General features: G+C 45.7%; 1 protein-coding gene across 1 annotated transcript in view; it reads right to left on the bottom strand.

Moving 5' to 3' along the window:
- The window catches only part of myo10 (myosin X), a 42,440-nt gene continuing 29,433 nt past the window's right edge, over positions 1-13,007 (bottom strand). The window contains exons 20-41 of the mRNA XM_076981277.1: positions 11,125-11,249; positions 10,501-10,615; positions 10,233-10,339; positions 9,903-10,127; positions 9,604-9,643; positions 8,480-9,382; positions 8,144-8,264; positions 7,207-7,450; positions 6,356-6,451; positions 5,946-6,039; positions 5,701-5,756; positions 5,303-5,445; positions 4,823-5,014; positions 4,298-4,455; positions 4,025-4,148; positions 3,367-3,667; positions 2,949-3,156; positions 2,708-2,844; positions 2,363-2,483; positions 1,708-2,163; positions 1,388-1,579; positions 1-1,255 (exon numbers count right to left, since the gene is read on the bottom strand). Of these exons, the coding sequence (XP_076837392.1) occupies positions 1,145-1,255; positions 1,388-1,579; positions 1,708-2,163; positions 2,363-2,483; positions 2,708-2,844; positions 2,949-3,156; positions 3,367-3,667; positions 4,025-4,148; positions 4,298-4,455; positions 4,823-5,014; positions 5,303-5,445; positions 5,701-5,756; positions 5,946-6,039; positions 6,356-6,451; positions 7,207-7,450; positions 8,144-8,264; positions 8,480-9,382; positions 9,604-9,643; positions 9,903-10,127; positions 10,233-10,339; positions 10,501-10,615; positions 11,125-11,249 (4,269 nt within the window). The 3' untranslated portion in view covers positions 1-1,144. The remainder of the gene's footprint in view (positions 1,256-1,387; positions 1,580-1,707; positions 2,164-2,362; positions 2,484-2,707; positions 2,845-2,948; positions 3,157-3,366; positions 3,668-4,024; positions 4,149-4,297; positions 4,456-4,822; positions 5,015-5,302; positions 5,446-5,700; positions 5,757-5,945; positions 6,040-6,355; positions 6,452-7,206; positions 7,451-8,143; positions 8,265-8,479; positions 9,383-9,603; positions 9,644-9,902; positions 10,128-10,232; positions 10,340-10,500; positions 10,616-11,124; positions 11,250-13,007) is intronic.

Genomic DNA, 13,007 nt, shown 5'->3' with positions numbered 1-13,007 from the left:
TATAATGCATTTAATGAAATACAGACTTTATAGAGTAATACAGCTTTGATAAACCTGGAAAAAACCTTAAATGATCAGAGCATTGAAGGCCAACTCTGGAGGTCTTGAGGAAATGTGACCTTTGTGTGCCTCTGCACTGAAACACTGGTGGTATGATAATGATCATTAGGATAATGATAATACTCTGTCAATAAACATGGTTTGGTTCCACAGGTCATTTTATTACCTATCACTGCTAATACACAAATGAAAGAAGAAAATTGCATATTGCTGGTGAATCAGGGGTTTTACCTTTTTAAGCTTCTCGTAAACAATAATACAAGTACTTTGGAATAATAATAGTAGCAACAAAGGTCACTTTGACATTGGTGTGCTTTAACAAACAGAAACAGGACTTTAAAATATACAGCTTTTCAGTAATAAGATATGACATTGCACATTATAATCAGATATAATACAAAGGAATTCTGAGGCTAGATGTGTTACCTGCTTGTGACTAATGGTGAGTGTGTATGTGCAATTTGTGTGCATGTGTGCGCACGCTTGTGTGTGGATGCATGCACATAAGCATTTGTGCATGTGTGTGTGCGCTTACAGAAAGGCACCGTGAGTGCTCTATGTCTTTGGCTGGAGTCTCTGCCTGCAGAGCTCCAGTGAAATGCTACTGGACTAGAACTTTGTCGCTAACACAGCGTTTCTAGAACACTTAGGAAACATTCAGGACTTTAACAGACCTGCATCTGGAATTCAAATGGCACCAATCCAACCACAACATCTGCATGGCCAATAACTGAGTCTGTGGACCCACGTCCTGCCATGCACGTGTGCTGTGTTTGGTTTTTTAAAGACTCTTGTAGACCCGCTGTGTCTTTTGAGCCTTCAGGCACTTCAGGTGAATGACATCATGGGTTATTTACTCAGTCCTCATCACCGCATCACCAGTCTTGTTTTTTGGTTGGTTGTTTTTTACAGAGTGTCTGTTGAGTATTCACTGACACTTAGATAGTTTAATAAAATCTGGAAATGTCCTAGAGAAACCTATATGAACTATTTTCTTCCACACTCAGTTATTGGTGTGTGCGTGTGTGTCTGTGTGTGTGTGTGTGTGTGTAAGGCAGATTTCGGTAGGTAGATAGCTGAAAGTTCACCAGTTGCTGCTCTGGCTGCCATGGCTACTGATTGACTGACAGGTGCTGAAGCGCTTTTGCACAATCATGCTTATATATGCTTTCATCAGTTTGGCAATATCCATCACCTACAGAGAGAAAAATACAAAAAAAAATAAGATTATTTGAAATAATTTGAAGCTAATAACCCACATGAATAATATTATGCAATAGACTATGCAATACCTCACCCACGCTTAGTGTATTTCAGGTTTTGTTACCTGCTGGGTCTGGAAGAGCAGGTCTCTCCCCTCCACACTAATCTTGTACATGCTGGACTGTGGGGCTCCAAATGACAAAATCGCCTCGTAGGAGAAAACCTCCAATGGCCACGCCTCTCCTCGCTGATACACACACACTCCCTTACGACTCACGCCCAGCCACAAGTCCGTAGGATACACACCGTCCATGCACTGATGGAAGAACAGAGAAGAGAGGGACAATGACTTCTTCTCATTTTACTTAATTTCCGAAACACTACTGAAATGTGGAACAGAGTATAATCATTTCTTTGTGTCCGTGTGGGTATACGCTCCCTTACCTCCACGTTGAAGAGTGTAGACCCATATCCTTGCCACTCTCTGACCAGGTTCATGTATTTGACCATTGCGTGATCCTGAGACATTCCATGCAGCTTCCTCCATTTCTCCATCAAGCAGCTCTTCAGTCCCGCCTTCTCTTCCTGAAGCCACGCCTCCACGGCGGCTGACCCCTCCCCCTGTCGCTGTCGCCCCAGCGAGCCCCTGAAGCTCCGCCGAAGCGTGCCCTCCAGAAAGCTGCCCCTCTTTTTCTCTGCTGTTGTTGTAGAACTGCTGTTGCTAGGGGCGAAGCGTTGAACACGTGCCTGCAGGCGTGCCATGGGGAATACCTGTCCCAGGTCAGGCAAGTGATTCTGGGTAGTGTAGTCCCCAAGCAGATATTGAAGTCGCAGTGCTGCCAGGAACTGTAGTGTTTCCTCAGGAGCAGGATACTGTCCGGTAATGACTGCCTCATGAGCCTTAAAGAGTGAGGAAGACACAGAGAGAAAGGATGGATGTAATCATACCATGGGAATAAGGGGTATGATGGGGTAAGTGTTAAAATGTCATACCTGTCAGTTAAAATGCAGCCTACTGACATACATGTAGTTTTAGACCCATTAAGACCCATTATGTATTTGTTGTGTTAAATGGACAGTGTTCAATGAGAGACCAAACCTGTTCAAACATGAAGGCAAACTCCACACTGTCCACAGGGATGTTCTCTGTGTCTGTGAAGCAGTAGAGCTTGAAATAAAACCTCCAACCTCCATCCTGATCTTCTCCTCCATCCATCAACCTGGGACAGACACCAAGAGACCGACTGGTTAGATTTGAGTAGGAATGAAAATGCCTTGTATTAGTATAAACTATTAAAAAACATCTGTACCCTTTACAAAAGAACAGTTCTGTTCAGTCTTTGCTGAGCTTTTGGTCCCAAACACTGATAGTTTCTATTTGACAAGTCATATAAAATCCAGTCATTATGTGTTTCTTGTCGGTGATGATTGAACTCAAACTCACTTCTCGAACTTGGTGAGTACATCTGCAACTATGGCGCGACTTTCGATGGCTTTATCTGTGGTGCCGTGGTGTTCGAACAGAGCAAACATGTTCCTGCTGTCCTCCATGGCCAGGCCTTTCAGCAACTTATCGACCACCTACATACACACAAAGAGACAAGAACATAAATTCCTTGTAAAAAACTTTAACTGGTGCTGTACGTCCATCCCGTAACAGCCCTGTGTTACGCGTGTGTGTGTACCTCTCCTGCAGTCGTGTGGGAGTTGATGGTTATTTTGCAGGACCCGCCCCCATGACAATACACAGTTGATGTCATTTCCTGTCTGCTGAGAATGGCTCTGAGCTCTTCGCGTGATGGAACACACTCCCGCCCACGCACGTGTCGCAAAGCATCCTGGGAGAACACGGCGTAGCGCTCCATCTCTGTCCCCGGATATAACTCCCGTGTCCTAATCAATCAATCAATCAATCAATCAATCAATCAACGTTACTTAAACAGTCATACACTTAAAGTAATCAATTCTCACTTTGTAACACTGCTTTAGAAAAACATCCATAATATATCTCCTATTTATACAAGACTCACTATCAGGGATATTTGCATTCTCTTGGTTATATAATTTCATACACACATCACACAGGTGTGTAGAGCCACTGACCTCCTAAGGTGAAATTTGAGGTATTTGAGGATGCTTCGGGAGGAGGGGCTAAAAGTGCAGCACATGCAAGTGATGATTCGCCAGCCACTAATGTGGGCGGGGCCGCCTGGCTGAGGGGGGCTTGTTGTTTGCTTGATAAGTTGGCAATAGAGTTCATCCCGCAGGGGTCGAAGGTCGTGACCTGTCTGCAGAAGGCTTTGGATGATTGGCACTGGGTCAGCCACTCCTTCCAGCTGATGAAGAGTACTGAAGAGCTTCAGGGCTTCTGCCTGCAAAGTGCTGTAGCTCCACCCCCTTTCATCTGCAAGAGAGAGAGGGCTCATTTTAGGGTATGTCCCTAACCCTAACCCCTAACCCATAACCCTGTAGGGTGGCCAGGGGAGTTGGGTGTGTACATATGTTGTATTCTTGGATAGACTGCATTAGATGTTTCCATAAATATATCAATAATGAAAAAGACTCAAGTCAGTGATAACGTTTTAGAAATGTTTTGTTGTTCAAGAAAATTATTAGTAATATTTAATTAGTTTAAATGTTTAATTTAATTAGTAATTATTAAAGTAATTTGTGTATATGAATGTATGTGAATGTGTACAAAGTAATAAATAAATACAAAGTCTGTGTATATGTATCTGTGTGTGTTTGGGTTTTGACTCACGGCTGCAGTGGACATTTCCATAGGGAAGGGGCAGCAGTGGAGTGTGTAGAGGATGATGTGTGTAGCGCAGTATTGGGTTCCTCTTGTAAATCTGGTCCACCACCTCTGAATTTAGACAGTTCTCCTGAAATATTAGACACATATACCAAAGTAATGATTTGAATGCAATTATGATTTTTATAATTTATTACGCATTTCTTATATATATATATGTGTGTGTGTGTGTGTGTGTGTGTATGTGTATAAATGCTAGTATGTGAGTATGTGTGTTACCTTAATGTCCTGGATGAGCTGTTGTGTGTGGGTGTCTATGGATGGTTTGGTATCAATGACGTTCTGTACAGCGTTGGCCCAGCGAGACACTTCATTCTGCAGTTTACTGTACAGCTTATAGGAATGTTTACGACCAAACACCGTCACACTCCAGTAACCTACACACACACACACACACACACACACACACACACACACACACACACACACACACACATATAAATATGTAAAAGGAAACATACACGCAAACATCATTTACTTGCAACTTAATTAGTTGTTTAATTAGCTACAAATGTATTGGATACAATATTGTAATAATGTTACTTAATATCATTATTATAGTAACTTGATGGACTGTATGCATCACTGCATATGTGTTTAAGTACTTCAATTTATCTACATGCATAGATGTCAGTGAGGGTGTGTGTGTGTGTTTTAATGCTCCTGCCTCTTGGATTATTTAACTGAATTTACTGTATATCCACGTGTGTGTGTGTGTGTGTGTGTGTGTGTGTGTGTGCTGACCAGTGTCTCTGTACACTCTCTCATCAGGAGGCAGCACGGAACACAGATTGTTCAGAAGTAACGAGCCCAGTTTGAGAGCATTTCGCTCTGAACTCTTATAGTAGTCCAGGGAATTATGGGTAAGCAGGAACCAACGTTTCTTTAGCTTCAAGTTTCCATGACTACTTCCTTTCATCTCCTTATGTAGCCAGCCTAAGAGGTGTGAGGGAGACGGAGAAGAAGAACCAATAAATCAATATATAAATATATCAATATATAAATATATCAATATATAAATCAGCCTCAGGAACCTAAAACTGCTTTAGAGACTTTCATGGTGGAAATTGTAGGGTAGTCAATTGAAGTGAGAAGGTTTAGAAACATGATGTTTGCTCATACACTGACAGCAAAACTTAAAAATATTTGTGGCCCAACTTTTCCACATGTCACCTTTAGCTTTGACCTGAGGAACTTGAGGAACTTGAGGAACATGTGTCTCACCCCTGATGATGAACTCTTGGCCCTGGACACGCGTGTCTCCTTTGGAGCGCTGCAGCAGGGCTATCCAGTGGTGCATCTCCTCAGGACTCTCCGCATTACAGTGCAAAATGCGGTGAGCGGTGATCACCACAAAGGAGTTGGGCCTGGGGGCAGAGCCATAGAGGGGGTCGGGGGTCGGGGGTCGGGGTGGGAACAGTGATGTGGTGGGGGAGGGGAAGAGGACAATGGGATAGGGCAGAAAGAGACAAAGACACAGAGCAAATCACCACACTGTTACCTCCTACTCTTCCAAACCCCATCAGAGGAACAAGTATGACTGCTTCCTAAAAAATTCTGAACTTTTTTTTCCCCACAGGTCCTTAACTGTTTATTGGGACCATATCAATATGTGTGTGTACCTCTCTGGGTTGTCTGAGGCACAGACTGAGTCGATCATGCCCACATCCAGTGTGCCCTAAAATGAAATGAACACTGATTGCATCACGGTTACATCGCAATCATATAATTCTCATTACTATTAATCAAATTATACAAGGTAATTTCTCTTCGATTGTACAAAACCACATGTCACATATAAGTAGTGTCTGTGGATGATCTGTTCATGTTTAAAAATCTTTGCGTGATGTGTGCTGTCCGTGCTCACCACAGCATTCTGTGGGTTAGCCTGTTCGTCATGCATCTCGCGAATTTCCTGTTCGGTGGAGGTGTGCACCTGACTTAGCACGCTGAACCAATGGCTGCAGGGCACATGGAGAAACAGCCAATCACACACCTAGTTTGACATTCTCAGGCGGCAAAAACAATCACCCAGTGAGTGATGCCAGTTTATTCAACATAGCCAGACACACAAACACAAGTACTCACACCCACACATGCACAAGCACCAACCCACACACACCATATGGCCATCTTGAAGGAAGCGGGTGTGGGTCATAATAATATGAGTCCATAGGGACAGAGCAGATGGACATCCATCCATGCACACACACACACACACACACACACACACACACACACACACACACACACACACACACACACACCAAAACAAACCTGGCGTCTTCTGCCGTGTCTGCTATGAGATGATATGTTCTTTCAGGCATCACAATGTCTATTTCGTTTTCTTTCCCTGTTATATCAACAATCTCTCTAATGGAATCAAAGAAAGAAAGAGAGAAGTTATACACAGAGAAGTTATACACAGCAGCCAGTGCTGTTATGATGTCAATGTGATTTGTGTAGCATACCAATCGCACTAGACACTGTGAAGTAGTGTGCTATAAAGGCTCTTATCCTAGGCCCTTACTTGCTTTGTAGTGCCCTTTCACTATTCCCTAGGTCCTTACCAACTCTATAGTATCTCTTCAGCATGTCCAATACTCATACCTGCTCTGTAGTACTCTTTCAGTGTAGACTAGGCCCTTGTCCACATTATAGTGCCCTTCCAATGTGCCCTGTAGTCCTACCAGGTCTGTACTACACGCACTGTGCCCTACTCCTTACTGTGTAGTGCCCTTGCAGTCATCCCTGTGCCCTACTCCTCACTGTGTAGTGCCCTTGCAGTCATCCCTGTGCCCTACTCCTCACTGTGTAGTGCCCTTGCAGTCATCCCTGTGCCCTACTCCTCACTGTGTAGTGCCCTTGCAGTCATCCCTGTGCCCTACTCCTCACTGTGTAGTGCCCTTGCAGTAATCCCTGTGCCCTATTCCTTACTGTTTAGTGCCCTTGCAGTAATCCCTGTGCCCTCCTCCCTACTGTGTAGTGCCCTTGCAGTAATCCCTGTGCCCTCCTCCCTACTGTGTAGTGCCCTTGCAGTAATCCCTGTGCCCTCCTCCCTACTGTGTAGTGCCCTTGCAGTAATCCCTGTGCCCTCCTCCCTACTGTGTAGTGCCCTAGGCTCTTACTTGGCTTCGTGCATGTCCAGCATGCCCTTCATCCTCTCCTCTCCGTCGTTCTCGTAGTAGATGAGTTTGTTCTGGCGGAGGACGAACCAGCGGCGTCTCCAGTTTCGGCGGGAGAGGGTGGAGGAGCCTCCGCCCTTCTTCAGCAGCCAGCCCTGTTTCAGGGCCTCCTGTCTGCTGCGAAACCACAGGAACGTCTCGTCCTTCAGCACACACCAGCGCCGCTTCCACGAGTTCAGCAGACCACCTGCTCCACACGTGCACAGAGTGACATGAGAACATGTTGTGAGAGGAGAGGAGAAGAGAGGAGAAGAGAGGGGAGGAGAGGAGAGGAGAAGGGAGGAGAGGAGAGGAGAGGAGAGGAGAGGAGAGGGAAGGGAAGGGAGGAGAAGAGAGGAGAGGAGAAGAGATGGGAGGAGAGGAGAGGAGAAGAGAGGGGAGGGGAGGAGAGGAGAGGAGAAGAGAGGAGAAGAGAGGAGAAGAGAGGGGAGGGGAGGAGAGGAGAAGAGACGGGAGGAGAGGAGAAGAGAGGAGAAGAGAGGGGAGGGGAGGAGAGGAGAAGAGACGGGAGGAGAGGAGAAGAGAGGAGAAGAGAGGAGAAGAGAGGGGAGGGGAGGAGAGGAGAGGAGAAGAGACGGGAGGAGAGGATAAGAGAGGAGAAGAGAGGGGAGGAGAGGATAAGAGAGGAGAGGAGAAGAGAGGGAAGGAGCAGAGAGGGGAGGAGAGGATAAGAGAGGGGAGGAGAGGATAAGAGAGGAGAGGAGAAGAGAGGGAAGGAGAGGATAAGAGAGGAGAGGAGAAGAGAGGGAAGGAGCAGAGAGGGGAGGAGAGGATAAGAGAGGGGAGGAGAGGATAAGAAAGGAGAAGAGAGGGGAGGAGAGGATAAGAGAGGAGAGGATAAGAGAGGGGAGGAGAGGAAAAGAGAGGAGAGGTTCTGTACCTTTGATATAGAGGAAGCTGTGAAAGTAAGGCAGGGTCACACAACTGTACACAGAGTCCCGTCTGTATGATGACTCATCGTCCGTGTCAAACCTGTCAAAGTCGTCCTCACTGTCATCGAACTGAGAGAAAGGGAGACGGTATGAGAACGTGTGTGTGTGTGTGTGTGTGTGTGTGTGTTTGAGAACATATAACAGAATGATCATGTAAGATGCAATCATGGCAAGTGATGCAACTATGTTACTGAGATTGTGTGTGTTGTCTGTGTGTGTGTGTGTGTGTGTGTGTGTGTGTGTGTGTGTGTGTGTGTGTGTGTGTGTGTGTGTGTGTGACTCACTGATGACTGTGCTCCCTCAGAGCTGAACCTGTAAGCCCCTGAGCTCGCACTGGTACTGGTTGCCAAGGAGCTGCGATGGTCGAGCGACCAGTGGCCACTGTGGGAGAGACAGAGAGGCATGCTGGGAGGCATGATGATGCCACCTTCATCATACTCATCAGCATCGTAATCCGAGTCTTCGTCTGGTGGGATCAGTTCTGCCCCCTCGTCCTCCTGCGTCCGGCAGAACACAGCGTCCCTGCTGCAGGGTGGGTTGTGATAGGCCAGTGTCATGTTTGTGGGCGTGGCAGAGGGCGGGGCCATGCGGTCGTTGGCGTAGGGGTCCTCCTCGGACGAATCGTCGCTGGTGCGGATCCCGCTGGTCCGCTGTCCGTCCGAGTGGCCGTGCTCGCTGGGGTTTGGCGAGTCCTTAAACACCTCCTCGTCCACGCCCAAGCCTTCGTCCACCTCCTCCTCATCGTCGGCCCTCAGTGCCGCCCCGGCCGAGCCGGCCACGCCCTCCTGCAGCGCCAGCGAGCTCTCGATGTTGCGCACGCACTCGTCGATCTCGTGGAAGTTGAGGGAGGAGAGGAACTGCTGTGCGGCCCGGCAGGCGTCCTCCTCCAGCCGTAGCAGCTCCTGGTCGCGCAGACGCTGCAGCCGGGCTAGCGACTGCGCAGTCAGGCTCTGCTCCCACGACTCCTTCTGCCTCCGCAGACCCTCGATCTCCCGCTCCAGACGCAGGATCTCCTCCACCTGCGACACCTCCTGCGGACGCACCTCCTCCTCACACGGCCGCTCCGGGGGCCCCTCGGGGAGCGGAGACCGCAGGAGAGCTTCCTCCTCTCTCCTCCGCTGAACCTCCTCTCTCTCCCTCCGGGCCTCCTCCTGTTGGGCCTCCTCTGCTTTGCGTGCCTCCTCTGCCTGTGTGCATATGACGTCAAACTACATTTCCCAGAATGACCATGGGCGTGAATTCAAGTGTGACTATTCTGTTTATAGTCATGAATATGTTATTTATCTTGGTGTGGACTTGCAGAGAAGGTGAGAGATGCTGATGTAATAAAACCATAAAACATGAGCATGAACTGTTGAACTGTGTGTCTGTGTCTCATACAGCAACCGAAGTCTCCGCAGGGACTCACCTCTCGTGTCTTCCGCTCTGCCTCAAGCTTGAGTCTCTCTCTAAACAACAAAATAAACAACACACCACTGTAATCAAAGTCAATCAATGAAATCTACTTTAAATTATATTAACGCTAGTTGGGTCAATATTTATAGGACACCTTATTTACTTTATTTTCCCAAACGCAATGAATTATTTACAGAATATTATTTTACAGAATACATAATTCATGGCATCTCATAGTGGAAAAAGTAACAAAAATCTTCAATTATTCAAACTATGTATCCTCCACCAACAGAGTCAGAATGCCCTGCCAACCTTTCCAGCTCCTCCTCTTTCTGTCTTTGTCTCTGTTCTTCCTCCTCCCTCCTCCTCCTCTCCTCCAGGAGCCGCGCATACAACTGCCGAGCCCTTTGACCTCTGACCCTTTTCTGGAGCGTAACCGAGGCCCAGCGAAGCATCAGGAAGCGTCTGCGCCAGAACCGTGCCCTCCAGTTCTTCTGGATCACCACCACTCCTTGCAGAACCTGCCTGTACTGCCTCCTACAGGCCAGGAAGAGGAAAGACGCAGTGCAGTTATGATTCATTTGTGAATGTGGTTTGGCTAGGACTGTGTGTGTGTGTGTGTGTGTGTGTGTGTGTATTTACCGTGCCCTGTAGCCCAGTATGTGCGCCTGTATGATGACTGCAGCCTTAAGCACCTCCTCTTCTCTCTTCTTCTCCAATCGCAGCTCCAGACTCTCCCTCAGGAACACCTATCAGAACAAAGCACCAACTCAGCCAATCCAAACCTTTTAAATCTAACCCTAACCTATCAGAATAAACCACCAACTCAAAATTCAAAATTCAAAGTAAAAAAGTTAAAAACAATTAAAAATGAGATTTTGAAGGCATCACATCTTGAGACAACGCTCACCTTTGTCTTTCCCAACTGCCATCCTGCACTGTTGCTGTCAAACAGGCAGAGGAAGTGGAGACACGCCTCCTTGAGATCACCACATGTGGCCACACCCCTCATCAGCACATAGTACCTGAGAAAAATAAACAATATATTAAATAGTTCACCCAGCAACTATCACATCACACCCCAATACAATGTGATTACTGGCCAGCTTTGTGGCACCAGTTGGGTTTTCCAGCATATCTGTGCTGGGCTGCCCACACACATACATCCAAGATCATGTTTAAATGATAAAGTGAGTATTACACAGAACACTGTTTCTTTCATATTTCTTTCATTTTCATATTTCTATGACTTTGGGAAATGGGGCCATGGTCATTACTTACACAACTGTCCCTTTATGCATTTGGTTCCTGTGTGTGTGTGTGTGTGTGTGTGTGTGTGTGTGTGCGTGCGTGCGTGTGTGCGTGCGTGCGTGCGTGCGTGCGTGTGTGTGTGTACGTGCGTGCGTGTGTGTGTGTGTGTGTTGGTGTTACATTAGCGGGCAAGGAATCAAAAAGAAAATTCAGAAATGCTGTTTCATTCTCTCCCATTTTAACAAGCTCTTGTTTGTTACTGCCTGACTGAGATGAAACTCACCTTGAGCAGAAATCCTGAAACGTTCTCCGAACAGGGAAGCCAGCACGGCGGATCCTCACCGTCTCTAACATCCCGGAATACCGCAACTGGTTCAACACCACGGAGTGATCAAAATGATCTGGTTCCTGAGAGAGAGACAGAGATGCAGATATAAGAATCAGAGACAGATTGACTAACAGATTTATGATAATAAACAGTCAACTAAAGCAAAACTCAAAGCCAAACTCAAAGACTAAAAAGAGATTCTTAACAGAATTAGTTAGTTGTGAAGAGAAAACTTGTAACCCTCGCTGAAAAATTCCATTCTAGCCAAAATAATAACAGTCGTAAAGAATGGTGATTCTTTATGAATGAACCCCTCCAGCTCCACTTCAGTGACCTTTGACCCGATGTGGGCGTGAGGTCGGAAATGGGTCCTCTGCACCCCTAAAGCACCCTCAGCTAAATGTCATCTGTACAGAGATGTGCCACAGGGAAAAAGGAGTGTGAAATGAAGAGATTAGTCCTGAATAGAGCTCTGTGAGTGTGACTCCATAACAGCTCACTCTGATTATCATATTCACTACAGAATACATTACCATAAGACATACATGCAGTCTTCCTTACCCGACACACACCCACACTCACTCTCTTTCTCTCTCTCTCTCTCTCTCTCTCTCACACACACACACACACACACACACACACACACACACACACACACACACACAGGCAAATACACTAACATACTCATACACACAGCAAATGTTACAACCAGAAAACATCTCTCTCCGTGTGTGTACATCTCTCTGTCTGCTTGTAAGCATCCATCTCTCTCTCTTAATCTCTCTCTCTGTCTATGTTTGTAGAGGGGGGGTAGGTGTCAGAGAAGCAATAAGAGTGGGGGAGGAGGAGGTTACTCTACAGTTGAATGGCCATTAGAAAGACTTAACACAGAAGTCGGACCCAGAGAGCCCTCTGGGCTATACACAGTCCTGCTCTCTTGGGCAGTTAATTTACTGAGAATTAAGTTACTAAATGAACTTCAATTCCCAGTATCTTATGGAACATTAACTTAAACTAATATTGCTTTGAACTCATTTGCAATAAGTTACTTTTTGAAACAGCTTAATACAGCTTCATTAAGAATTCTCATATAATCAGCATTTTCAAATGTAATGTGATGTAAATCAAATGTAAAAAGTATTTTGTTAAACTTTCATTATTCCATAATTAGAATCTTAGACTTTATTGGACAAACTCTAAACTCTCAACTAGGCAAGCATACCCTCCACAGTATCCTTGAGATAAGAAGTCAGTTACAGATTAGTGCCATCATTAACTCACACATTATTCATTCACTTTCAAAGAAATTCATCAAAGTCATCAAATGCTCTGTGATGTGTCAGACAGAACTGTTCAATGCACCTCCATTCTTAAACCTCAAAACTGATCAAACAAGATGTTCAGGCTTTATTTAAAGCCTTTCTGAAGAGGCTCATGGCTGTGGAAAACTCCAAACATTTGAATCAAAGTTAACAAATGCACAACATATTAATAAATAACTGCTAGTTATTAATAATAAAACAGGCAACTGATTTCTGCTCTCACTACAAATGCTTGATTAGAAAAAAAGGCTCAATGTAGCTCTTCAAAAACACTACATAAAATTAAAACATCAGAGTGTCCAAATACAGGGAAGGTCAGTTAAAGATTGAACATAGGACGTCAGCACTACAGATACGTCTGCAACGTGTGACTACTAAAACCACTTCTTATCTCCTGCTATGATTCTCTCTTTCTATCTCTTTATCTCCAACTCTCTATCTCTTTGTCCAGCTCTTTCTATCTCTCTCTCTCTCTCCAACTCTTTCTATCTCTCTCTCTCCAGCTCCTTCTATCTC

This window comes from Brachyhypopomus gauderio, chromosome 19 (genome assembly GCF_052324685.1).
Source record: "Brachyhypopomus gauderio isolate BG-103 chromosome 19, BGAUD_0.2, whole genome shotgun sequence".
Taxonomy (NCBI): domain Eukaryota; kingdom Metazoa; phylum Chordata; class Actinopteri; order Gymnotiformes; family Hypopomidae; genus Brachyhypopomus; species Brachyhypopomus gauderio.
Note: the sequence above shows the minus strand (reverse complement) of the source record. Positions and strands in the feature narration are given on the sequence as shown.